Source organism: Numenius arquata, chromosome 10 (genome assembly GCF_964106895.1).
Source record: "Numenius arquata chromosome 10, bNumArq3.hap1.1, whole genome shotgun sequence".
Lineage (NCBI taxonomy): Eukaryota > Metazoa > Chordata > Aves > Charadriiformes > Scolopacidae > Numenius > Numenius arquata.
The window spans coordinates 39269652-39295859 of NC_133585.1; the positions used below are offsets into that span (position 1 = coordinate 39269652).

A 26208-nucleotide genomic window follows, 5' to 3' on the forward strand; every position below is an offset into this window, starting at 1 on the left:
TATATTTAATCCAAGCCCGTAGCTCTTCATTTTTTCCCTCGACTTGTTTGCTCACTGATTATCTTCTGTGCTCATTTGTGAGCACATGTGCCCAAAGCACGGTAGAGATAGTTTTTGCCCTATCATCAACTGTAAAAAGGTAGCTGTGATCCGATATGAAGAAGTGCAAGGGAGACATATACAAAGCAAAGAAATCAATTCAGATACACATATACAAAACAAGGAAATCAATTCAGATCCTGTCTAGTAAAACTCCTTAGCTTCAATCTCCAGTTTATAAACCAGCTACAGATGCACGTTAGCACTTCCTCTGCCTAAAACTTTTGAACCGCCCAAACCACAAAGAAACCATGAGCTTTTAATATACCAATTAAATACCAAGCACAGTGAAGACCAGTGACCACATATCAAGGGCAAAGTATCTACATGCGATGAAAAGAAAGTCTAATTTGTCCCATTATTAATATCTGTAGTTAATGTTGGGAAGGAGAGATGCCCTCTAGAGATTGCCTCTAAAAATGTTCTGTAAATGGTCTACATATATAGGATAACAGTCCTGTGCAGACAGGACAAGATTTATTCTGCCTAACCTTAAGGTCCTTCCAAAATAGTGCATCTTCATTAGCGCTTTTGTCCGTACCAGGAGTGTGCTTTGATAGCACATCTCTAAGGCTGCCTCTACTTTCTTAGCTTTATTTAGTTTCACACACAGGCAGAGTCTACATGTTTCCTAGGCATGTATAGCTCCTCAGTGATGGACTCCTTCATTTCACATTCTCAGAAACCTGAGATCTTAAATCGCACATCTTGGTACCCTGCTACAGTGCAAAGAACACCTAGAACAGCAGTTGTGGTGATATTTGGGAGACTCCTATGCAAGACTGCTGAAAAACCGGTGTTTCCAGTGTCCCTGTCAACCCTGGATCTGACACCATCACCAGAAAATCTACTTCGTTAAGACCGCTTGTACTCTCTGCTTGGCGCACTGTACAGCCACGTGGCAAGGAAGGACACCACAGAGATGAAAGAACAATAGAAAACACAAACACCAACTCACGGAGCCTCTACATCTCAACAACTGTCACCTCTCATTTGCTGAACAGTCTTGTCTACCTAGAGAGCTTCTGAGCACATTTTTAAAGTTTAGAATTGAACTAAAAGTAATTGAAAGCTGAAATACTTATTCAATAAAAATTATCCAGATACATAAACCTTGAAAACAAAAATCATGTGTCCATAAAGGATAAAATACAGCACAACATTTTTGTGAATGCTGACAAGCAAGGAAGTAACAAATTCATTTACCGGATAAGAGAAACCTTACTAAGTATTTTAAACTGATATAGTAACACATAATCTCTTACAGAAAATCTCACCCTCATACAGCAACATTTGAAATATATCTCAGTACTAAAAATATGCAAATTTTATTTAAATGTTTTAATGTTGGAAGGTAACATCTTAAAAAGTACTAAATTTACTCTATCGCCTACTGTTAGACAAAGTCAAAAAGTTTAGCAAACTTATCTGAGATTGTACTATTAACTTTTTCATCTAATAAAAGTCTTTACACCAAAGGGAATACTGCAATTCAACTGACTGTGTGAAAGGAACAGTAGACATAAGATTTAATAAATTAAAATGTTGCTTTTTTATTCTTTCTCTGACTGACCAATACTAGGTGTTTCTGTAAAACAAATCACTGGTGATCTTTAAGAACCAGAATGCCAGTTGTGTTATAATAGTTTTAGGTTTTGTTTCATTTTATTTCATACTGTATTTTAACAAGGACATGTAATATTTGGTGCAATCAAAACCTGGTGGTTTTTTTCCTGTTGGACAAGATCCTGCTAACGTATTCAGTCAATCTTCCATACGATGTTTCTTATTCAAATTTACAACATCTACTCATGGAAAAAGTGCTTTAGGAATGTCAACTTGTTAAGACTATACCTCCTTCTGGAGGGTAGTGCTCATTCTGCATTATCTATCCTTTCTTTAGCAGAGGGTGCTTTTTTTTTTTTTGCAAACGTAGAATAAGCACACAGAGCACATGCTGACTCACGGCAAACACATCTCGTTTCTGTACAAATAGGAAGGTCAAAAGAGGTTAGGAGTTTCAAGCAAATCTTTCCTCACTTGAACAAAGCTGATAATTGAGAGAGATAAGCAGCCTTGGCAGATTGCTTCAGCCTTTCCATTCACCTGTTGAAGTACCCGTCCCACGCATGGGCTGTGGGCAAGGTAACTTCAGAGGGTGGCCCAATTTAAGGTATCTGGCTGCCGCTGGCCAGATGTGCTGGCCACATGCAGGCATGGGAGGGTGGTAGTAGCCTGAGCCGCATACCATGTGCTCACCGGTGCCTGGAGGACATGAGGTGTGCTCCTGGAGAGCATCCTGTAGTCTGGTCTAGCCTTAAAACAAGGCAGTTCACTTGCTCCCAGACCACACCATGATGCAAACTGATGCATGGGACATAGCCGCAACTCGGGGAATTTTCTGCCAAAAATGCAACAACTGTTTTAATCAGTTTCCTCCTATCTCACAAGTTATAACACTGACTCTTCTTTAATATTGAAGTCATCCACTGCTGCAGCTTCAGCTTCCACTGTCATTTAAATTAGAATTGAAAGTCTCTTAAGGCACTAGTGAAATAGGAATACAAATTTAACCTGCCCAAAATTAATGGCTCTGGGGTCCCAGCTTAAGCATGTAAAGGAATATAATGCTGCTGCTCTAAGTGCCAAAAAGGGTCAGAAGTTTTCCAAACTAGACAAACACACACACAAAGTTTTTGAACAAATTTTGAAAGGGAAAAAATAATCAAGGAAGTCTTGAATATAAAAATAACATAATAAAATCTCATAGGAAATGGTTTCTTAGAATATATAAGAAAATATACTTACTACAGGCATCTGCCATTTTGCCCAACAGCTTAGATTCAAATGTATGCTCCTCCTTAACACAATAGTTCTCAATCCCAAACTAAATTTAATAACCAAATGAGAGAAAAAAAAGGAAGCAGAGCAACAGAAATCACTAAAAGAGGACATACAATATTTAATTTACCCAAGTAAACTGAACATGGAACTGAGCAAAGAAAATCTGACTATTTCTTAGTTGTTTCTTCTGAAAGTCATATTGGGTATCTCAGTGACTGACGTGCATTTGTGTGATGAACTATGTAGTACGCAGGTTTTATTTAGAAGCTAATTAGCTTTTCATATTGAGAACTTATGAAAAGCTGCCTTATTTTATTTGTGAATGGCAGATTACCATTTCGCCATTCTGTTGCTATGGCAATACCAGCAGCAAACAGTAAGTAGATAAACAGGATTTCGCATGTATTCATCCAGACACCTACTTTTGGACATTCAGAGCAGTGTTCATTATCTAGCTCAGGACACATTTGTCTGTATCCTGCCCAACACAGGTTTGTTGAAGGTTTGTAGATTCAAGTTAATATAGAATATTTAAGTTAACACAGTGTATTTGACAGCATGAGCATCGTAGACAGAGTAATAAATGGCCAGATTTTTCAGAAACCTGTAGATATAGCTTTTTCCTTTATACATTATACATGTTCGGGGGGGGGGGGGGGGGAGAAAAAAAAAAACAAACCACACCAACCTAGTGAAAAGAGTGATTCAACACTTCTTATTATAGATCTATTCCTCATTTCATCCTTAAACTGACTCATGCCTTTCAGGTAGGTAACAACATGAATAAGCAGAAATTACATTTTTCTCTCAGTAAATTATGAAATAGTGAGTTTGGGGTTTCTTTTTTTTCCAAGATCAGACAATAACCTAAGATCTTTACTAATAAAGAATGCATAATTTTAAGTAGTTGCATTATATGATGTATGAACAAGTATTCCCCACAGATTTAACTTAATTTTTGTCAATGAACCAAAAACCGTTCCTTGCAAAGTACTTAAAGATGGCCAGCAGAACCTGCTGTTCCTGGAATTAAAGTAATCAACAGTTCTTGGATAATGCAGGCAAGAGAAAGGGGGAAAAAAAAAAAAAAAAAAAAAAAAAGGTCTCACAATTTAGCCATTCCCTCCGAATATCATTTTTATATGAAGATAAAACAACTGATGTATCCTACAGTATAGGGGGTAAAATGAATTCAGTAAACACAGTGCAGGAAGGGATGCAGCGAGAGCCAGAGTGGCAGGACACCCTGCAACCTGGAGGTGCTGTGGGAGAGTAGAAAAGGGCTTTTACTGGTACCTGCTGGAACTGAGCCTGTGCAGAAGAGGCAGAGCACAGCTTTTCTTTCTGCCAGGAGCTGATAAACGCCAGATGCGTTTCTGAACAGTCACTCAGACCAATGAAACTAATTACTACATTTTCACATGTATAGCTTACACTTCAAATAATTTGCTCTATTTTAAATATATCCCAGTCTATAGATGTGGTTATCGGGTCTCATCATCAGATGGGGTTTTCAGGCAGCCCACGCTAAGTCAGGAGCGGGAGGGATGAGGGGCAGAACAAAGGCAGGAGAGCATCAGGAGTGAAGGGAACATGCCCAGCATGCCTGCAGTTAAGCTTCTTCCTTAATTCCTTCTGCCTGCACATTAACTACCTCATTGTGCCAGTGGAAGATATTTTCAAGATAACCTATGGATTATATTCATGAAAATGCACCTGTTTCCTCATAGAAACTGAGCTGAATAAATATTTATGAAATGAAAAATATGTCCGTCAAAGTCCAGCTTTTTTGCTACTACCTTAATACCATGGAAAAAATATAAGCTGATTCAGAACCTATGGGGGATATTTATTTATTTATTTTTAAAATCAAGAAGAAAACTTGCTCTCATTTCAGAAATAGGAAACAAAAAAAATCCCACATCACTGCAATTTTTTTTTCCCATCTGTTTACTGCTCTAATGTTATTTGATAGCTTAGTAAATAAGCAGCATCAGTTTACCTTTAAAAAGAACTAAACAGGTAGAATGCATATTAAAATACATGCAATACGTAATGAGCAAGCAGGCAAATCTATTCCATATAACAGTATACACAATGTAATCCAAGAGGATTATTTATCACTCTGCAGTTACCAAACTGTAATTCCACTTCCCCTCATCTCCCCTCCATTTTTAGCTTGTGCTACATACAAATAGAGACAAGTTTGTCCAAGGACGACAGCTTCCCCGATGCTACTGTCTGCAGGAAAAATAAGCTTTGAATAATTCCATGTTCTTTTTCTGTTCCTAAATCTATTCCTCCCTCTGCTGTGTTGCAGGAGCACGGCATACCGACTGACATGGGATACGCAGTGGCTCCGCACCACTCCGGGGTCTACCCGGTTCACATCCAGCTCTATGAGGCCTGGAAGAAGGTCTGGCACATCCGAGTGACCAGCACAGAAGAATATCCACACCTGAAACCTGCACGGTACAGACGGGGCTTCATCCACAATGGCATCATGGTACACTGCATTTCCATGCTTCATAGCAATTGTACTTTAAGTCACTCAAAGATATGCTATTTTTATCAGATGCTTTGAGTTTTACAGCAATCATTAAAATTCTTTGTGATTGAGGGTTTGTAAGGATGCCAAAATGGTGCGTTTGTTATGCAGCCAGTTTAAAAAAAAAAAAAAAAAAAAAAAAAAAAAAAGAGTCACAGAAACTCAGGCAACTGCAAATATAATCCTCAGAAACGAAACATACTTGTAGTACCATCAACTATCAACGGAGTTATAAATGCATACTTTGAAATTCATTAAACTGCCTAAGACCTATGTTTCAAGCTCTGGTTCATCTTTATGCATGAAAGGATTAGAAATCCACCACCTGGGAAGGTGAGCAGGTGTAAGTAATCTCCTTCAGCAAGTATGACACTGTCTGAGGCCCAGGTCTCCTCCCAAACTTTGCTTCTGAAACTCCCAGAGCCCAGGACCAGGCACTTGCCCGACTTCCCCACCATGCGTTTGTACAAGGAGGGAGAAGGTTCCTCACATACACACTTCAACTACATGAAGGGCAGGAAAATGTATAAAATTATTTGACCTGTTTTACCAGCTGCCAGCCCATAGATAGGTGAAACGCAAAAACTGAATACGTGTAAGTGAAGTTAGACATATTTCAAGGCAGCTCCCAGGATGCTTTAAAGTCCCAGCTGACTTGAATATTGCCTATGCATGTAAAGTCAAAATTGTGATCCCCTAAAGACAACAAAAGGAACATCTTAATCGAAACAAGAAGTTACTGCACAGAGTCCAATTACTATTGGAATAGACTCAATTTCAGCTGTGCGTTTACACACTTATTAAAATGCTCTGCTGAATGTAGGTTTTATTTGTTGTTCTAACTGAGCAGAAAAGCAAAAACACTGACTAGAGGGAAACAAAAGGCCTTCCCCAGGTGAATTATGTCTCTGCATGGATTAGGCAATACCTGTACTCCCTGACAGTTGTTGTCTCTACTTTACCAGAGCACCTAGCTAATAATGTAACTAAACCATCTAGTTCTCCAAGATGAGTTTGTCTTCCCACGCCTGCAGTGACTGGTTTCTGACACACAGCCTCTTGATTTATGATGGGACGGGGACCTGACCTCAGACTGGTCTCGTTCAAGCATCCCACTGGTCCCAGACACGTTTCACAACCAGGAATGAGGGGCTCAGTATGGTTTTCAGGACTGAGGAAAGTATAAAACGACAAGTATTTTGTGGTCCACAGACTTGAATACAAATTCAGTGTCTCGAGAACAGTAAGATTAATTGCCTGAGATAGCAAAGATGGCCAGGAAGCACTACTTATCTGCTAATAAACTCACCTTGCTAAGGGAAGAGAGGTTTGGCTTTTTGTTTTCCTCCTCTTCCAAATGCCAGGAAACAAGCACTTATTATGAGTGTCTGAGCTGAATAAAGCGTTCCGCAGGAAAGCTCAGCCCATGTGTGTTGCAGCTTTTCAGAGCCGAAAATCTCCACATCTGCTGATCCACACTTGCTTACCACAAGAGTACAGAAGGCAGAAAAGAGCCCACGAATAAACATGCCAGAGCAAAGAGGCAGAAAGGATTGCTGTTTTACTCCTTTGAGTTGCTGGTGGGATTCGGGTGGCTATGCCAGGATAAGTTTGCAGAAAGAAGTCAGTGTCACAATGGTGCTGTTATTTTGTTCTCAGGTGCTCCCTCGACAGACCTGTGGCCTTTTCACCCATACTATTTTTTACAAGGAATATCCTGGGGGTCCTCAGGAGCTGGACAAAAGTATCCGAGGGGGTGAACTTTTCCTCACCATTCTCCTGAATCCCGTAGGTACCTCCTTTTGCTATTTTTTGGACAAGGGGGAGGAAGGAGGGACGAAGGGATGGAATCAGTTTTCTTTGATCTTGTCTGGGAAATGAAAATCAAGACCATTGCTCAGAGGTAACAAGCAGTTTAAGAGGAAAGAAGCAAAGTGTCTTCTGCTAATTTCTAACTACAGCTCTATGCATCAAGCTACTGGAAAATGCATTAGTTTCAGCCCCATACTGTTGCCCAACCTAAAGCCATGTCCCTGTAAGAGAAGACTGCACTGACTTGTTTAGCTGAGAGTGAAAGAAACCAGTGAGGGTAGAGAAAACTGTGATCTTATCCCACTTTTCCTTTATTCCATAAGCTTCTGTCCTCAGGCATGCCTGATACCACTTGATGGAAACCCCAGGGCTCAGGTGTGATATCATTACCCCACCACTGGCTCTTAAAAATAGGTTCTGTGCAGCTAAAGAATACCTCAAGCAGTACACAACTTACTAACAAACGTTTTTGCTTTGCTCAGTGCAACATTTCTTTTTCTCTGCCAACATTACATCAACCATAAACTATATATAAGTACGTATGTGTGCACATATAAACAACCTACGTATGTATAAACATACACATATATATGGTTTAATCAGAAGTGCCACACACTTTAAGGGTGATTTGCAGAGCTATTATGCAATTTTGTCTCTTACCTAATAAAGCAGTCTGAACTCTGCTGTGCTAATATACACCTCCGACAATATGATGTAGGTGGGTGCATAAGTGCAATTGGGTTTACCAAGGATCAAGGAGGAAAGCTGCCTGACTGCAAATGCTATATTTTTAAGTCCCAGTTCTCTTACCTGTGAAGAACAGTCTGATGCCATTTAAGACAGCAGCCTAGAGGTAGGAGGAGGAAGGACAAAAACAAAAGCCCCACGTATCAATTATTTTTTTACTGTCGTCCTCCCTTTTTCCTGTTCCACTGAAACAAACTATACCACTCAGAAGATAAATGTTTTGTGTCTTGCCGGTTGGCCTAATTTTCAGTGAGTTTGAATTACAGTACTCATTGACTTCTCTGCAGAGTTAAAGGAACTTCAGGTGGAGCTAACTCTCAAATCCAGGTCACTTATTTAGAGACCTAATATAGATTTTGGTATTATATAATTAGGTGAAATTTTTGGCTGGGGAGCTAAGGTGGCATCTGAGTCAAAGATTCAGCGGGCTTAAAAAAACAGGACATGTATTAGGAATTTTTCTGTACCATACATGTGACACCTAATTTGAGAATAAAAAAACATCCCTGTTCTTTATCCTGTCCCTCCATTGCCTGCAGTTCTCTCAGGCTGGCTTTTTTCCCCATAGTTTCCTTAAGTGTAACTTGGCTTATCACTGTCTTGGGATGCTGCTGGAATATATCCTTAGCTTTACCATACTTTGATCAATACCTGTGCACCTTTCACTTATCTGAAGATTTCCTCAGATTTAGACAATGCAGCAGTCTGCAGCAGAGTATGTTCTTACTCCACAAGAGATGCTCAGAATAGTCCCAGTTCCTCAGTCAACCACCATCTCCCTATTCCCTAAATTTCAGGTTTTTCTTTCTTCCTGACAGCAAATGAGCAAGAAGACACAAGTTCACAGTTGCCTATCAGAAATTACAACTTTTAGGTCTTTTAAACGAATGTGTCAAAACATTCTTTCCAAAGACAGGCTGAGGATACAGGGAAGGGTAGTTCTTCAATTAGTCTAAAAATTATTTTAAAGGCTATTATTGAACTCTTAATTAAATCAGATAGGCCTATGCCACCATTTATTACACCCTCCAGAATTAATTGGCCTGGGCTTTCCAGGCAGCTCCCAAGCAGGAACAACCTCGGAGGTGCTGGAGCATCTTCCTTCTGGGAGCTTCAACACCCTCAGCTGCTCACACCAGCCCCACAGGAGGTTTCCCCCAGGCGGGTCCAATTGCTTCCCCCAGGTAAGGACCAAATCCCTCCCTAGACAGGTCCTACAGCACAGACGAGTGCTCTTGGTGCCCCACTGATCATGGCACAAAGAATATTGAGAGAAGCAGTTCTGCTGTCTGCCTTTTAGGTTTCAGGAGTGATGCAGCAGAGACAGGACCTTTCCTAGGAAGGCAATATGTAATGGCAGGCAAAGCATTCCAGATTTAATCGTAGAATGGTTAGAGTTGGAAGGGACCTTAAAGATCATTTAGCTCCAACCCCCCTGTGATGGACAGGGACACCTCCCACTAGACCAGGTTACTCAAAGTCCCATCAAACCTGGCCTGATCAGGTATCTGTGATGTTCATGACAGAGCTAGAAGACTATCTTCCACAGAAAAGGAGGGAGGGGGGATGATTTTCTTTAGTACACGATGTCATTGTTTTGATCAAGCTACACTCCTGTAACAAGAGTGTAATATATAATATACTATATAATATATTATATAATAATATATATATTATTGGGTGGTATTTGAAAAAAAACAGCATTTCTATACTGTTAATGTTTGATTCCCCCCTCCCACTTCTATGATTTTTTGTCTTTACCTCATCAAAATTGATATTTTACTGAGCTAAGCGACAAGTGAAATACTGACATGCACTTCCCTCACTCTGAGTTAAGTATGAATCTGTTCCAATATAAGTGCTTACTCAGACAGGAAGAAATATAATTTAATCATGTATGAGCTGAAGTAAGATATACGGCAAAACCCCACCATCATTCAAGTCAGGTTGGTACATTACCCTATGAAATATGCACTGACTGACAACAGTAAAAGCAAAATCTAGCCTTATCTCAGAATAAAACTGGTGTGAGTAGGAAATAAAATCATCTATGGTCATACACCCCTCTTTTTTTAAATACCAAGTTTGGACAGCACACAAATGAACAAATGGGAAGACCTTTCTTTTATTCAGTGTAAAAGAAGGTGTAGTGTTTTGGTGGTTAACTTGAAAAAGTTTACAGATTAGTATATAAAAATCAATGGTATCTTGTTAACAGGATCAACATAGTGCCTATTCCACTGGTCAATCGCAAATTCAGTTGAATTTGAATAATGTTACTGGCATTAGCACAAGCTATGTGCCTACAGCAAGAGGAAAGTGGAACCTCTTCTGCAGGGTGAAGATAGTATAAAACTATTTCTGCTTGTAGAAAGAGAATGTATGCATGTGCACTCTCACAGCGCTGGCAGGCTACCATGACAACTGAAGTTACATACAAATTATGTGTGTGCTTACCATAAAAGATCATATTCCAGAGTCCAAGATTGGGTTAGAAATCTCCTTATACAGCTAATTATCTGCCCTGTGGTACACAGTGTTGTTTACTACCCCCACCTGGTTCAAAAAAGCACAGGGGAAAGAAAAAAAAAAACCACAAAGAAAAAAAGGAATATCTGGTTTCACAGAGCCCTTTCTATAACTACAGCAGATGATCACTTTGTTATCATTTTATGAGGTGCCTTCTTGATTCTCAAGTAGGCTAGAAGTTAGAAGAGGGTTTCTGAGCAAGTTTGTTTGTGGCTGTTGCCTGTCTGTCTCATTTCTGGTTTTGGGTTGGTTTTTTTGTTCCCTTTGCCATTCTTTACATTGCTATGTTTCTGTAGATGATCCTACCAATAGTTGGGCAACAATTCAAAGTTAAATGTGATGTAACAACATTTTGGGTTTAGATGCTCGAAAATCCATATGCTTTCCCTATAAAAACAAATCAACCCATAAATAATTGCTAATATACTTTTTAAACAAAAAATAAAGTGAGCTGTGCAGTTCAATGACATCTTCCCAAAGTAGCTATGGTAAAGGCTGGTCTCCCACATATTGCACAAGTGTCTGTTTGCTCCTGGCTTCTCTTTTGGAGGCAGCTACCTGGTTTCCCCCAAATCAAAATAGGGGAACCGAGTTTTGAGGATGGTTCACTTTAGGGACTGTTCCCGAAAGTCAGTCCACACAAGGCTGCATTGGCTTTGGCTCTCTGCAGACCTCCAACACCATTCCTGGGAGGCTTTCAATCCTCACATCTTCCCACTGTTTTGCACTATGTCCTTGAGTGTGCAACACACATTACCGGTCTCATGCATAAAAACATCCTTCTAAAGCAACAATATAGTTCTTGCACTATTTCAGACTCTTAAAAACAGATGTACAAAATAATTGTTATATTTTGGAGCTATATGTGCAGAAACACTATGTGGTGGGAGCAATGTAGGCATCAGCTTACTCCATGAGTGGATACAGAGGAGCATCACACTCCACATCTCACACCCTCACCTACAAACAAAGCATCGCTGCTGTAAGGCATCTCCTAACACCACATGGAAATGACCAAAGCTGTTGGAACACTAAAGCAAAAAAAAAAAAAACACACACACACAAACAAAAAAACCACAAAACCTCATCTTCTCTCACTTTCAGTTTGCCTTGTTGAAGAGACATATGGGCAAATCTCTAGATTATTACAGAGTAGACTAACACCACCAGCTAAAAAATTTCAAAGAGGTACTGCATAGTTTGGCCCCACTTTCACTTCACCATCCATCACCAGCTTCCTTGCTTGATTTACCAGTTTCTTTGATCTTACTAGTCCAACAGTTGCCCCTTTACACCAACCAGTACCATATACATTCACTAGTCAGGGAGGACAAGAGTACAGCTGAGAACAGTTCAGTTCATGCCCACAGTTATTTTGAGGCAAGTAAAAAGCCATACTTTACTCTCCAGTAAATTATTACAGGCTTCCCATAAACACAGACTTCAAAACAGTCTTTCAGACTGTTTCAAATTTTACAAATAATCACAGTGTCTTGATTAAAATCAGTACACCAGCACCTTTTGCTGTGGATTACAGCTATTTAGCTGTCTAAAACAAAATAAAAGTCAGCTATTTCTGGCCTTCTAACTTTGGATGTCAGGGCGAAGAAACAGAAACCTGAAAGTCTGTAAATAAGTGGTGACACAAGCTGTTCTGATGAGACACAGAAGAACAATAAGTGGATGAATAAACTTTAGCATAAGTAGCAGCCGAGGCACAACTGAACTGAAGTCAACATCAACGCCAACTTCTAGGACTTCTGCCTGCTTTTCAACCCTATAACCATGGATCTAATGTTTTCCCTGCGTTTGCATCTATACATTGAACAGGTCAATTGCATTGAACTGAAACAGGTCCCAGAAGAGTTAAAACACAGGTGATAGATCATGGTTCTTCTTATTGCATGGGCATGGCATCTGCACTATGAACCTGCTTTCTTCAGGAAAATGCCTCACCTGGATGATGCAGACCAGGGTCTCCAGGCAGAAAGCAGTAACTTGATTTGTAGTTGTGTTTTTAATAGGATTTCAGCAGTGACAACGGGTTGTAAAAGCACAGAGAAGTTCCTGTTTCCGTAGGCTGTTATGACATACATTTATAATCTTTTATCCCATCCCCCTGAACAAGGGCAAGTAAGAACACAATTTAAATAATCAAGTTTTGATTAACCATTTTTTTTCAATTAGTTTAATTACTGAAGCACATTTCAAGAATATTAAATGTGGGGAAGCAAATTTACTAAATAGTTATAATGTATCAAATAGGAAGAATCTGTTTACAAATAATTTAGGGTCAGACCACAACTCTGAATGATAATGGCAAGCAGTATCACTGACATTGATTACATTCACTGCAACACTATTTCTTCTGTGAGTATATGGTGTGAGAAGTTCCCAAAGGGGCCCTGGCAGGGAGCAGGTGGGATATAATGAAGTTTTTGCATGAGGTAAGGAACCTGCAACTAAATCTTGAATAAGTCAAGAACTCAATATCTGTTAACCTTTCCTAACTTTAGAACACACACCAATGAAGGCTACCGACAAATTCTCTTTTATCCCCTGCTGAGCCTTTGACAAGCAAGTGGTTTACAGAAACCCTATCCATTACTCAGGTTGGAGTTAGCAATTTCAGCAAATATATTATAAATTAATATTAAGCTCATATCCCAAAAAAGTTTGCACTTCCATGAAGGAATACCACCTGGATGGTTAAATCAGAAAATGCCCAAGTGACATTGCATTGGGATAAAGAGTTTGCAGAGAGATTGTCAAGGGGATCTTCTAGTGAATTTTTTGTTTTTGTTGTTAAAACGGCTTCTACTGAATACTCTATGGCTCAGAGAGATATTTTTGCTTTCTAATTTATGAATCCTAAAGATGAGTCATGTCTGGCAGAGATGATTTAATAGTATGCAGAGGAGGGATAAATTCCACCAAGACAGACAGAAATCAGACCAACTTTGCTTTGAGTTTTAATGAGGGTTACAAGAATCCCAGCCAGACCTTTCCAGGATCCAGCTAATGCAGAAGGCTGCTCAGCTCTAGAGTTTGGGGTTACTCTTTGCATAAACGCTTCAAAGCAAAGCTCATTAAAGTTAGTGGAAAAAGTCTCAGCAAACAGACTGGGTTTGAAATAAACCTAAATAAGTGCAACTATTTCAGAGAGGAGTTGGATTGATACCTTTTGAAGGGTTTTGTTCATCTGGAGGCTTAGAACAGTAACAAGGAGCTTCAGATGTATTTACAAATGAAAAATACACATGCAGTTTAGGACAGAAAATGAGACATTACTGTGGGTGTTGGAGCAGTCCTTTACTATTTGATACAAGAAAAGCAATGAAACATTCAACCAAAATATGTTTTTCCTCCCTTTCTAGACCAAAGCTAGATGTTCAATCAGTGTTATGTTGCTACTGTCGTGGGTGTTATTTCCTTTGTGGTTTGACAAACAAATCACAAATCAGTTATTCACTAAATCCTAATTAGGACAGAACTCCTAAAGGTCGTAGCATCAGCACTTTTATGTCAGTGGAGAAAATAAAGCAGCAAAACTACCACAATCAGTAAAAATAAGCAAGGGAAGAAGGGGGGAGGAGATACATTAAAATTTCAATCAATCAAAAATTTTTAAAAAGTTTTACAAAACTGCTTTTATGCATAATCTACTTTTGATAGTAAAATAAAACTTTTTGCAAGACTAGGATTCTTACCACTGTGCTGTGACAGCACGTATGTCTGTATTAATTGTAATTAGATCTTAAAACAAGAGAGTACATTATTACTCAAGAAATTACAGTGCTACTCAAGTCATATATTCAAAACCAGGGATTTAATACCAAAGAGCATCAGACAAGAATACCATGGCCTTACTCTGAATATAACACTACCCAGCTATGTAAACATGATAGAAAATTCTCTGGCTCTGACCAGCATTCTAGCAACCCGATCCCTTGTGAAAAAATATTTAGGTTTTCTGCAGGTGTAGAGGATTCCACTGCTTCAACAGAAAAAAAGTCAACTTAAGGCTTTTTAAAATTTATTTACTTTTAAAAGTATTTCAAACAGCATCATTTCCTTTTCTCTCTTCCTAAACCTTGCCAGTTCTTTATAACCTTTTTGCAGTGTTTTGAGGTGCTTTCAAAGATTTTTTTTAAATATTTGCTTCATTTGGTTATATAACTATAAAAAAATATATGGCATTTCAAGGAATTCAACATTTCAGTCATTTCCAGCATTTTTTTATTCTACTTCTCATTATTTACATAGCTTAACTGCCCTTTAGAATAACTTTATCTGTTCCCAGAATATATTTGCAAATCCCCCTTCCTCATTGTTCACTTCACCTGTGCTGTGCCATATTCCTTTGCTTTGCTCTTTTTTATTTTTTAAATACCTTCCCATCAAATGTTAACCAATTTTATACGCATTTCTGTCTTTGACATACTCAGCAGAGAAAGACAAGTTAACTGGCATCAAAATCAACCTGCATTAAGGTACCTTATTTTTTTTGAAAGAGAGCTTTGGAATGAAAGCTGTGATGTGCTCATCAAAGCAACATATTTTCTAAGGGAAACTCACAGTCACATCAACCGCTCTAATGAACAAACACAGAGCATGAGGTAGAGCGAGCAAATAGGAGGAACAGAGCAAATCCTTTGGTTTGCCTCAAAATGTAAACCATGAAAATTTATAATTAACAAAACATTCATAACATACAGATCCCAAAGCGAAATACTTGCAGCAGCAAAAAGCAGGTTTCTCATAGTTAGGGAACTCCATTGGAGTTTAAATTTGAGGAGGATTTTCCACATCCAGATGTCAGGCTCAAAACTAAGTGGGTTCAGTCCCTCTTCTCTAACCATTGCCCTTCATTCAGTCTCCTGAGAAATGCTCTGACGTATTTAAAGCATGCTTTTATAAATTGTTCTATATATCACATCTTCAGCATCCACAAGGTCTTCCAGTATCTGTTTTCTAGCTCGTCTCCTTTACTCCCCTGCTTCACAGACAATAAAGAACAGTCATAAACGTTTAGCAGCCAAGATAAGCTAATAAATACAGCCCTAAATATTATCGCCCCTACAAACAAGAGAGAGTAATTCCTCCTAAAAAAAAAAAAAAAAAATCTCTTTAAACCAGAGAGCTTTTTATTAAGCCAGCAAGTGACAGCACAAAAGGCACCTCAACCGAACACTAAAGAAAAATAAGTGCACCAGGCTCGGAAAAAGAACCAGCAAGACCCACTTGCTTAGTTGAGTAGTCAGTTAATTAGCTTTACTTGCTATTATGATGCATATTTTTCTCAATATCTGTTCACGTTGAAGAGCTAATGGATAGCCCTTAACACCTCCACCCCCTTCCCATTTTCTGTTCCACTCTAGCCCTATTTTGGGTCTGCAGCCACCAAGCCCTTCAGAAGAGACAGTGGCAAGTTAACACTGAAACCAAAGTAGTTGTAGACCTTGCTGTGTATGCAAGGGCAGTTTCTTGCCAAGTATGACCCAATCTTTGGCCACATTCAAACAGTGAAAGAGCTTGCAAAAAATTAAACCTAATATGAGACCCCCACCATCTCAAGACATTCCCACCTCTATCCTGGTCACAACTGAATTAAAGTTTTCTGTAGCCTGAACCAAGAAGGTCAGATATCCCTAGAGATGTGGTTAAATTGAACATCTCTAGCAAGGATGAGATTGTTACTTATATCCAGTGCCTAAATTCAGGACATGCTTCTCTTCTCCTATTCTTCCTTCCTTTTCCTCCTTGTTATACACATGAACTTGGCTGGACTAACTCTTCCTTTCCTCTTCTCATGGAGTGTTTTAATTCAGTCTTCCACTGTCTTCTTTCCATAGTTCCACCATAAAGAACTTGCACAGACCATTCCTGCATTTTATTTATATATATATAAATCTCTTTACTCTAGATTTATACCTGCATCACCACATAGTATCTAGAGACACATGCATACCTTGCACAAAACATGTTTTTTCCACAAAGCTAACAAAATAAGACATATTTGCAACTGAGAGATTAAGCCATTTTTAAAGTTAAAAAAAGAAAAGTAGCAGAAAAAGGGAAAAGTTAAGCACCTCTTTAAACTCCTCTTCCTACTTCAATCAAACATCCCTAAGAAGCTTTCACCTGAAGTGAAATGTGGCATATGAATTTCAGGAAGATTAGCTTCTTTTGTGGGAATTTGGTTGTCGAGAGTGAAATCAGACTTCTGATTGAAAGGTAACTTTGAGCGCAACTCAGGAGAAGCTACAGACAGTCCATAATATGGTACATTATTATTCTAACTTTGAACAAGGCATGATCACACTTGCAGAGATAGGCAAATTCTTTGTAAGCGTCATGGGACACTTTTAATTTTGAAGGCCACATACATGCATTTACATTTTTAAACTCTCACCATAACTAAAGGGTTATTGTTCATTTCCAGCCTGTTAGATCTAGATTCTGTGTGTCCCACATGTGCCATACTTCGAACATTTTGTTCTTGTTTCCTGCTCTCACTCATCACAAAACCAGATGAGAATCACACATTATTGCTTCAGAATATGAAAAGTAAATGCAGAGAGGGGTTAATTTATACCTTCCACAAGAGATTTGGGAGTGTTATTATGAAACACCTTGAGTGTTAATAATATTTTTCTTTTTATTTGCTTTGTTTCTCTGAGCATAGCTGTAGAAAGAATAAAAAATAACCTTGGGCATTGTAGGAAATACACTGCAATCCAGAAGTAATTCATAATGCAGTTCTACTAAGGGCCCTGTGAACAGAGCATCTCAGCATATTTCAGGAACAGGAAAAAGCAAGCAAGCAACCTCCCTGCTAGAAAAATGTCGATACACGTTGAGCCATAATTAGCAGGCTACTGCCTGTAGGGGCAGGCTTGTCCCTCTCCAACACGAGAAGCGGGGTATGTTCATTCTACCAAATTAAAAGGGGGTTTTGTTATTAACCAGCTATGTCAGAATACATCTTAATGGTCACAAACATACCAAGTCAAATGAAAAAAGACAGCAAGTTGGCCCTTATTCTTCTTTGTACAGGGGGCCATTAACGTGCCAGCAGAATGTAAAGAACCATTTTTCCACATGTAAGTGAACGTTACAGCGAAGCACAAGAGAGTGGCCAGATGCTCATCCCTGTAGAGAGGGCTACAGGGGTTGGCATCCCAGAGGCATCCAGCCAGAGCTGCTGGGGCAGGCAGCATAACTGCAGGATGTAGTCATTATCTTTTGCCTGAGGAAGAGGGTAGTATCTTTTCTTTATTCAGAAAAATACTTACATCCCACACATGCTGGGCATTGTAAACACTTCTGTTTTCTTCCTGCCATGGCACATATTAAGGTTCAATAGAACCAATATACTTTTTTTTTAAAGACAGCACACTATAAAAGTGCCCGTATCTACAGCACAATCACTCCTTCCCCTAAAGATATTTCTTTTTGCAACTAGAAGACCTGTAAGCACTGATAACATGATAGAAATATTATAACACAAACATAGAAGTCAAAGCCACTTTTATCTTCCAACTCCAGGTGTATGATTAAATCCACTCCAACCTTGCTTAGGCTTTTTCCCCTTTGTAAATCATTCTTTTCTCCTTCATCCCACATGGCTACCCCAGCTGCAAAGGGCTTGTATGGGAAAATATTATCCCATGGAAACTCAAGCCTTCAGCAGCATATTTAGAAACAAATTAGCTTGAAATTCAAAGCATGAAGAAAATATTTCAACGATAACACATCTCCTTTCTTTCACGACATTTTCCTTCTTTATAAAAGCTGATACTCCAACACCATGTGTTTTGGTACTTTATCAGAATTGCCTCCCAGCAAGTTAGGTGATGGCAGAAATAGTAATAAATGGCTGTGTGTCAACAAGAGGGTTATTGGGTAAAGAGAAAAAGAATCTGTTACCTTCAAGCACACACCATACGATAATTTATTAAACTGTCAGGAGGCAAGCCTTTAAGGTAAAAATGAGCTGACTCAGAATTCTCTGATTATTGAAAATGAATCCTTAATAGAAGTAAATGGACAAGAACAAAATTTCCTTGCTGTGTTCGCCATTCAAAATTAATTGGAAAGTGGCTGATTTGAGAATATTATATCCTCTAGTGAACTGAAAATGCTGTATTTTTTTTCCTCTGAAACCAAGAGTGGAGAATTAAATTAACTCTGAGGTTTGTTTGCTCAGAGTAGGCTACTAAAATGGATTAATTAATCATCATTTATGAATACTATATAACATAGAGAAGTCAGCTCTTCAGAAAACTGCTAGAATAGCAACATGACAGTAGAACAGTTATAAAAACAAATTATAAATTTCCTGCATCTCCAGTCTATATCAACTTGCCTGGCATTTCCTTCTTCGCAGTCTTAGAAAAAGTATCCTGGTGAAAACTTATTCAGCATTTATAAGAGGACTCAGTTTAGACTGAATGATTTACGGTTGTCCTACAATTCTGTGTGCAGTTCAGGGTCCTGGGCAGTAATTTCCATAGGGAATGTCAGTATTGCTCTGAGAGACTTTACTTTCCTCTACCTGGAGACTATGAAGTGCCACGTTAATGATAATAGGCATAATTCATTCCATCATTCAAAACACAGTTAGAATCAGATCTTATTTGAGCACATCTATAAAGAGAAATGTCAGAGAAACTGTCATTTATGGACACTTATCCAAACAAATAATCATTTTGACCATCATTTGCCATTAGCAGATACATGAGCACGTTTCTCCCAAAGGTCAGCCAGCTCAGAAGATTATGTTTTAACTCATTGATTGGAAGGGTAAACAGAGAGAAAAATGACTGAAGATCCAGTTAAAAAAATAAAAGCACTGTCACTAGGTCAGGCTCCTATTGAACTTACTGAAGTCCTGTTGAAGTGAAAAGACCAGCTTGCATCTTGGCCTGGTGTATTGAACCATGGTCTGAAATACTGGGATTCCTCTATAGGTATTAATGCTTTTTTTCTTAAGGTGGTCAGGTCACCACCCTTGAAGTCCATGTTCACTTCAGGACTAGTTTCTTCCTGCCTAAAAATATTTTCTTCCCTGGAACCTTCCAGAGTAGCCAGGGGAGATCTCCAAGCTGTGAGAAGACAAAATTTAACCCCAGGTCATCGCAGAGAAGATAAATTTGACAGAACATTCCCCGGTGACCCACAGTGTCTATGCAAAGCGACTCGAGTCAAGCACACAGCTTGGCTCAAATGCAGCGTTCATAAATATTTATTACCACTGTGATTAGCTGTTTGGCAGCCTGGCCACTGCTGGCTCCCTTGGTTGAATGCTGTCTAGTTTTTTTACACAGATTCCTGAGTGGCAGAGTCTCCTCCTCTTACCCAGGAATTGTAGCCATGCACATATTACATGAGTAGAGCAAACTCTCTCTTAATTATACTTCATCATATCCTCTGCGGTCCACATAACTAAGGTTTAATGTTGCTTAAAACATAAGCATCGTATTTAGATTTCTTCAAAGTAATGAGAGCACTGTTTATTTCCATTAAAATAAAAGTCAAACAGGAAGACATTTTCTGACTATTTTCCACTCACACAAGTAAGAGGCCCCATAAGATATTTTGGAAATTCTGGAAAAGCAATTAGTTTTGCTGCAGAGATATTTAATCTGTGCTAAAAAGCGATCCCTCCTGGATTATCTGTAATATCTACGTGCTACTCAAACATCTCATTATTTAATTAGATATTAGGCATTTATCAACCACCATGCACAAATCTGGCCCTCCCCTAGAAATAAGCAGTGGGAAAACTTGGTGAGGGCAGAAGCAGCAAAGCCTGCAGGCTGGTTGGCAGTCATGGCTCCAGCCTGAGCACTCAGATATCATCTGTCATCTCCCCATACACATGCATATGCAATGGCCCCACACATGATGGTGGTTCCACCACTTCCCTGGGCAGCCTGTTACAATGCTTGACAACGTTTTCAGTGAAGAAATTTTTCCTAATATCAAATCTAAAGCTCTTCTGGTGCAACTTGAGGCTGTTTCCTCTTGTCCTATCACTTGTTAGTTGGGAGAAGAGATCCAACCCAGCCCTCGCTACAACCTCCTTTCAGGTAGACATAGAGAGTGATAAGGTCTCCCCTCTGCCTTCTTCTCTCCAGGCTAAACAACCCCAGCTTCCTCAGCCACCCCTCATAAGACTTGCTCTCCAGACTCCTCACCAGCTTCGTTGCCCTTCTCTGGACCTCAGTGTCCCTCCTGTAGTGAGGGGCCCAAATAATCAGTGCTGTCATTATTTCACTTCCACGGAGCCAAAAGTAAAAATTTTGCTTTATCCATGTATACAGGGGAGGCACAGTGTATTATTTCTAATAACATTTGCATTTCTCCATGCTGTGATAAATACAAGACTTGTGATATGGGTGCACCACTCAAAGGCACTACAGAAGACCTTGGACTGGCACTGGCCCCTGGTGGTCATTCACCCATCAGCTCAGGCCAGCCCTCCTGCTGTGATGGCAGTTCTGTCAGGACAATATTTGCAACATTAAGAACAGTAAGGGAGAGCTATCATTATTTCAGTGCAGTAATACAGAAATCTTCATGATTTTCTCAGCCAGAGCAGGATGTAATTTGGTATCATAAACCGATGCCAAGGAATACTCACATTATTCATTGGCACAAAATAATTGAAGCTGAACTGATTTTTATCTGCAGAGGATTATGACTAAAGAGGTTGACAGCCTCGACCAGTATTTTGTAGTTGCTTGATAGAATTAACAAGGAGCAAGCAATATATACCGTCAAGGAAAAGGGTTATTGATGGCTATCTCCTTACACAAACTCCTGTGATCATCTCTGAAAACTGAAGACCAAAACCATATGAGACTTCTCAGAGCTGTATATTTGATGATACTTTTATTATTCTGTCCGAAATGGTTGGTGTACAAATCTGACTTAAGACAATAGTACCCAAATCCATTTTCACTTGATTCATTTGTGTATTTTGAAATTGGGTTTATTCTTGAGTCTGAACTAAATAGATTTATTTTTTTATAGGAAGTTTATAGTCTAAGGAACTCAGATGGCAACAAAAAAAAATTCTTATGTCATGAATTTCACTTAAAAAAGAAAATATTTGCTTATAACAGGAGGACTGAATTGCTCTAGACTTCTGCAAAGACTTCATGGGGCCCACAGAAGTAACTGGTAGCATCACATTTGCACAGCATTCATTAAACTTTGCCCACAATTAGATGTACTGCCGATCACTTATACAAGTGTGACAAATGAACAGACATAAAAAAATCCATTTAGTTTTTCCACCCTAATGCAGTTACGCACTGACTGCATAAAGTCATCAACAGTAGCAGTTATTTTTTCACAGGCTCTGAAAGCATGCCCTAATAGTAAAAAAAAAAAAAAAATCCACTTTTTTTTCCACTAATTTTTTGCACTAATTCCACTAATCCACTAATTACAGGCTTTAAAAAAAACAGGCTTTAAATGGAGTGGAACATCCTAACTAGCTTTCTTCATCTAGGACCTCACTTATCAGGGCTATCAAAGATGTATATAACTTTGGAAACAGTTGCTGTGTTTGAATGTGGTCATGATTTAGCTTTTATTTTAGAAGTGAGACTTGGGTAGATATTAGAAAACAAAAATAAGACTTTATTCTCATAGGGAAAGGAACAATGCACAGGAATTTTTCTGTCAATAATAAAGAATTCATTTAATCATACCAACTAAATAATGCAAAAGTAGAAAGTCTTCCCGGGTAAATGAGAAACAATTTTGCTCTTTGAATAGGGAATGTTAAAACAACATAGATACCCTACAGTATTTGTAGAGCGGTCCCAAGGCCATGTACCACCATTGATCGACAGCAGCTTCCCCTCCCATCGCTGGGAGCGTTTTGGGTGGAATACAGACACTGTAATGAATATGGGCATGGGAAATAAAACGCCTTTCAATGGTTTTGTTTCCCCTTCAATCAAAGAAAAAAATGTTTCTTTCCAAACACTGCCTTTGTTGCTTTCTTTAAAGATATCATGTTTGGAAAATATTTGATTATCCTGTCAAGAACACTAAAATATAGAAAGACGTGCAGAGTAGAAATAGAGTAAAAGTAAAAAAGCGATTTTCAGGCATATAAATGGTATTGCTTCAGTAGCAAGGGGGTCATGAATATGAATAGTGCTGAATTCTAGAGAAACAATTTGTCATTATTAAAATTAGTGCTTTGTCAACACAAAAATCTCACTCCCAGCTTCCTTTTTGTGCTGCTGCACAAACAGCTGCATTAAGGGCCCGAGTGTTCTGGGTTTCATTATCAGTGAATGGGGCTCTGGCTCATAAGGTACAAGAAAAGTCTGTAATCCATAATAGGAGGCTGTCAGGATGTGAAATATATTAAACACTCGAAACTGAAAGAGGTATTTCTGTGGTCAGCCTAGCATAGAGCTACTTGGTATTAGTAAATGGACACTTGACAGTTTTGCATTTCTCAGCCATGACATCCCATTTACACATTCAGAAATACAACATGCTGCCATCTAGATCCAATTATGAGAGTTTGCTCTTGGAGCAACTGTACAGCATTTTTCGGAGCACAATGGAAAGAGACAGAATAGCAAAATTCATTTTTCTGGGAAACATGCAAGAGGGGAGCAGAGAAGAGCAATAAATATGCTAGCACATTTCTACAAGAACAGGATGCCTGCACCATATATTTCCCAACGTGTCTTTGTTTTGGACAAGGTTGAGCTATACCCTGGTTTATTTTGCATGCATTAATTCCTTCCTTCTTGCAAATTTTATGTAAGAGGTGCAAAAGAAAAGGAAAAAGTTGCTAAAGACAGCAAACAACAAGTTCCTCTTAGAGGAGCAGGATTCACACGTGAGACCTATCTCTGTTCCCGGGCTTTCCATCAATGGGGCAGGGCCAAAAGATGAGCAGGAGGAAAGGGCCTAAAAGGGAACATTGATCCTATTTCATTAGTGAATGGCTGAGAGGATGAGGTGGAGAACATTTACACATAAGTTTTGTAATTGATTTTTTCATTGCAAGTGCTAGGTTGATGGACAGGCAGAGTTTCAAATATCAACATAAAAATATCAGCCAATATTTGGTTCCCAATATTGGATAGCCATCCTTGAGACTGGCCAGGTACACCAGTGAGACTAGTTGGATTACACTGCAGCTGGAAGCTGGAGCACTGACGGTCCTTTTTCCAGGAATCTCTGTTCTAGAATGTAGGCATATGTTATTCTCTAGGAGAAACCAGAAACTTTGTGCTAATTTCATAATTGTTTTACTCCACTAGGATAGACGGCAAGGGCATTGGTGGCTATGGAACATGGGCTTCTGGGGAACACAGAGGAAGCAGCCGTATTTAATATCAGCTTCTGTACAAGTCAACACAACTGCAGGTTTCACTCAGGCTGGAGGGATTTACACCAGCTAAGGGCAGGACTTACCCTCAGTCATCCAAAGGCATAGCTTTGAAGTGAAACATCAAACATTCCTGCACTCAAAGGTTCATGTACAGCATAAACTAAATCCTGCAATAAACAAATGCACATGCACACAAGATAGGGGTTTAAAAGCAAATATGTCCTGGCTTTGGAAGTACTCTTACCCTTTGAGATCTTCAGGATATTTATGTTTCTGGTGGTCATGTACAGTAAGGAATTTAAGCCTCTGGAAGTATAACCAAGTGGCTAACAGGATCTTCATAGCTATGTGGCTACTGCTAGAATGATGTGGGTCACCCAGCCAGTCTGAAAATCCCACCAGAGTTCAACACTTTTTGCAAACTTTCCTTGAAAGCTATGTCCATGCTGCAGGATCTGCAGTGGTTTGCAGTTCTCTGGGATGATCCTCCCAAAAAAGACAAATATGATTTCCAGTATTAGAGTAGTCCAGCATCCTAGTGCCCTCCAGAGACAGACAGCTAATCTTCATCCAAAAACAAGTGCTTTTAGTTAAGATTGTACTTAAGAGGAAATAAGCTTCTATATTCTGCATTAATAGGTACATAGGGCTGTGCATCTGGAGAAAGTTCATTAACACTGAGTACAGAATGCAGTTTTGGGGTACTTCAAGCAGATCTAGCACAGTTTATATTCCAATAGATTTGAAAGCAGCCCTTTATTTTTTCTCTACTAGCTAATCTAGATTTCATTTTACATATATAACACAATCATGCATATGCAAACATTACATATAGAGAATATGCTGTGTATCTAAAATTTCTTGATATAACTGATTTTAAAAAGCCTGGCAAACAAGAACCAGCTAGTAAAATGGTGTGGTGGTGCTGTCATTAGTTTACAAACAATCCCATAAGTGTGACCAGTTCAGGTTTGTTAATAAATCACTAACCAAATACTATGGTTTAGGAGCCCAGGAGCTGGTAAATAGCCAGATGCAGGGTATAGCTTCTGTTGGATTCTGTCAGGTGGAGGAAGTGTAAAATACCCTTTCTTTCCCCCTGCCCACCCAGCCTAATGGAAATAACATGATTTATGAACCAGAATGGCACACTAACTGCACAGGTGGTCTGAGAAATTTAGGACCACGGTTCTCTTCCCACCTCTTTCTTTTGAACAGAGAAATTGTAGACCATTGTGGACATCTCTGAAATGTTAATACAGAGCAGCCAACAGAAACCAGGAGAAAAAAAAGCCCATTACAACAGTAAAATCAGAATTTCCACAGTCTATGGGCCACAGCTCTCCATTCACTCCCATTTAATATAGATCGAAATAAGATGCTCCTAGAAGTCCTGTGTGGGTCAGCCTAGGGAGAGGAGATTAATTCTTTGCAAATCACACCATCCCTCTGTACCTCAGTTTTGTCACCAGCAAAATGTAAATCTCAGAATTCTCTATTTTGTGCAAGTCTTTGAAAGCAATAGCTAAAAATCCGTAGGTGTTTCTTACAATTAAATGAAGGGTCAAAAAAAATAATTTTAAATAGTGTCTCTGTAACAAAAGGACCCTGGGTGCAGAAAAGCAAAAGGGATTTCAAGAAAAATGTATTACGGGGTATTAGAGGGAGGCAGCGACTGAGTACTGGATCAGAGGGTGGATGGCAGAAAGAGAGAAAAAAGTAAAAGTTTTCCTACCTATACCTTCAGTATTCTTTCCGCTTCACGCCTCTCAAATTATGAGTGATCACAGCTACGGGGACAGAGGGAGAGATAAATTGGAAAAGCTAATAAGATACTGCATCAGTACAAGCTACAGCATCATTTGAACACCAGTCCTGCAAAATGTCTGTGTTCTGGCACCAATGTAACACACAACTGACCTCACTTCCCATGGCATGTTGGCTGCAGATTGTATAGGGACACTAAGGGATTTTACTCAGTGCCTCTCTGCACATTTGTGTAACACACATTACTCCTAAGGTTAAACTAGCATGAGCGATGCAAGCCAGCCAGAGCCCTTTCCCCAGCCTCCAGAACTTGAAACTATTTATTGCCTTTGTGCCGCTCCATTACGCTGAGCGGCATCCTGCCTCCCTCCCAAAAGGATTATCCCCACCTTGAAGTGTTGCCTGGTGGTGAGTCTCAGCCTGTGTGCTGTAGCTTACTTTTTGTCATAGGAAGTATGAAAAAAAGGCTCTTTCTCTT

General features: G+C 39.2%; 1 protein-coding gene across 1 annotated transcript in view; it reads left to right on the forward strand.

Annotated features, from left to right (window-relative positions):
• The window catches only part of LOC141469697 (bifunctional heparan sulfate N-deacetylase/N-sulfotransferase 4), an 85463-nt gene that overhangs the window by 41186 nt on the left and 18069 nt on the right, over positions 1 to 26208 (forward strand). Inside the window, exons 4-5 of the mRNA XM_074155344.1 lie at positions 5264 to 5449; positions 7151 to 7279. Coding sequence (XP_074011445.1) covers positions 5264 to 5449; positions 7151 to 7279 — 315 coding nt within the window. The remainder of the gene's footprint in view (positions 1 to 5263; positions 5450 to 7150; positions 7280 to 26208) is intronic.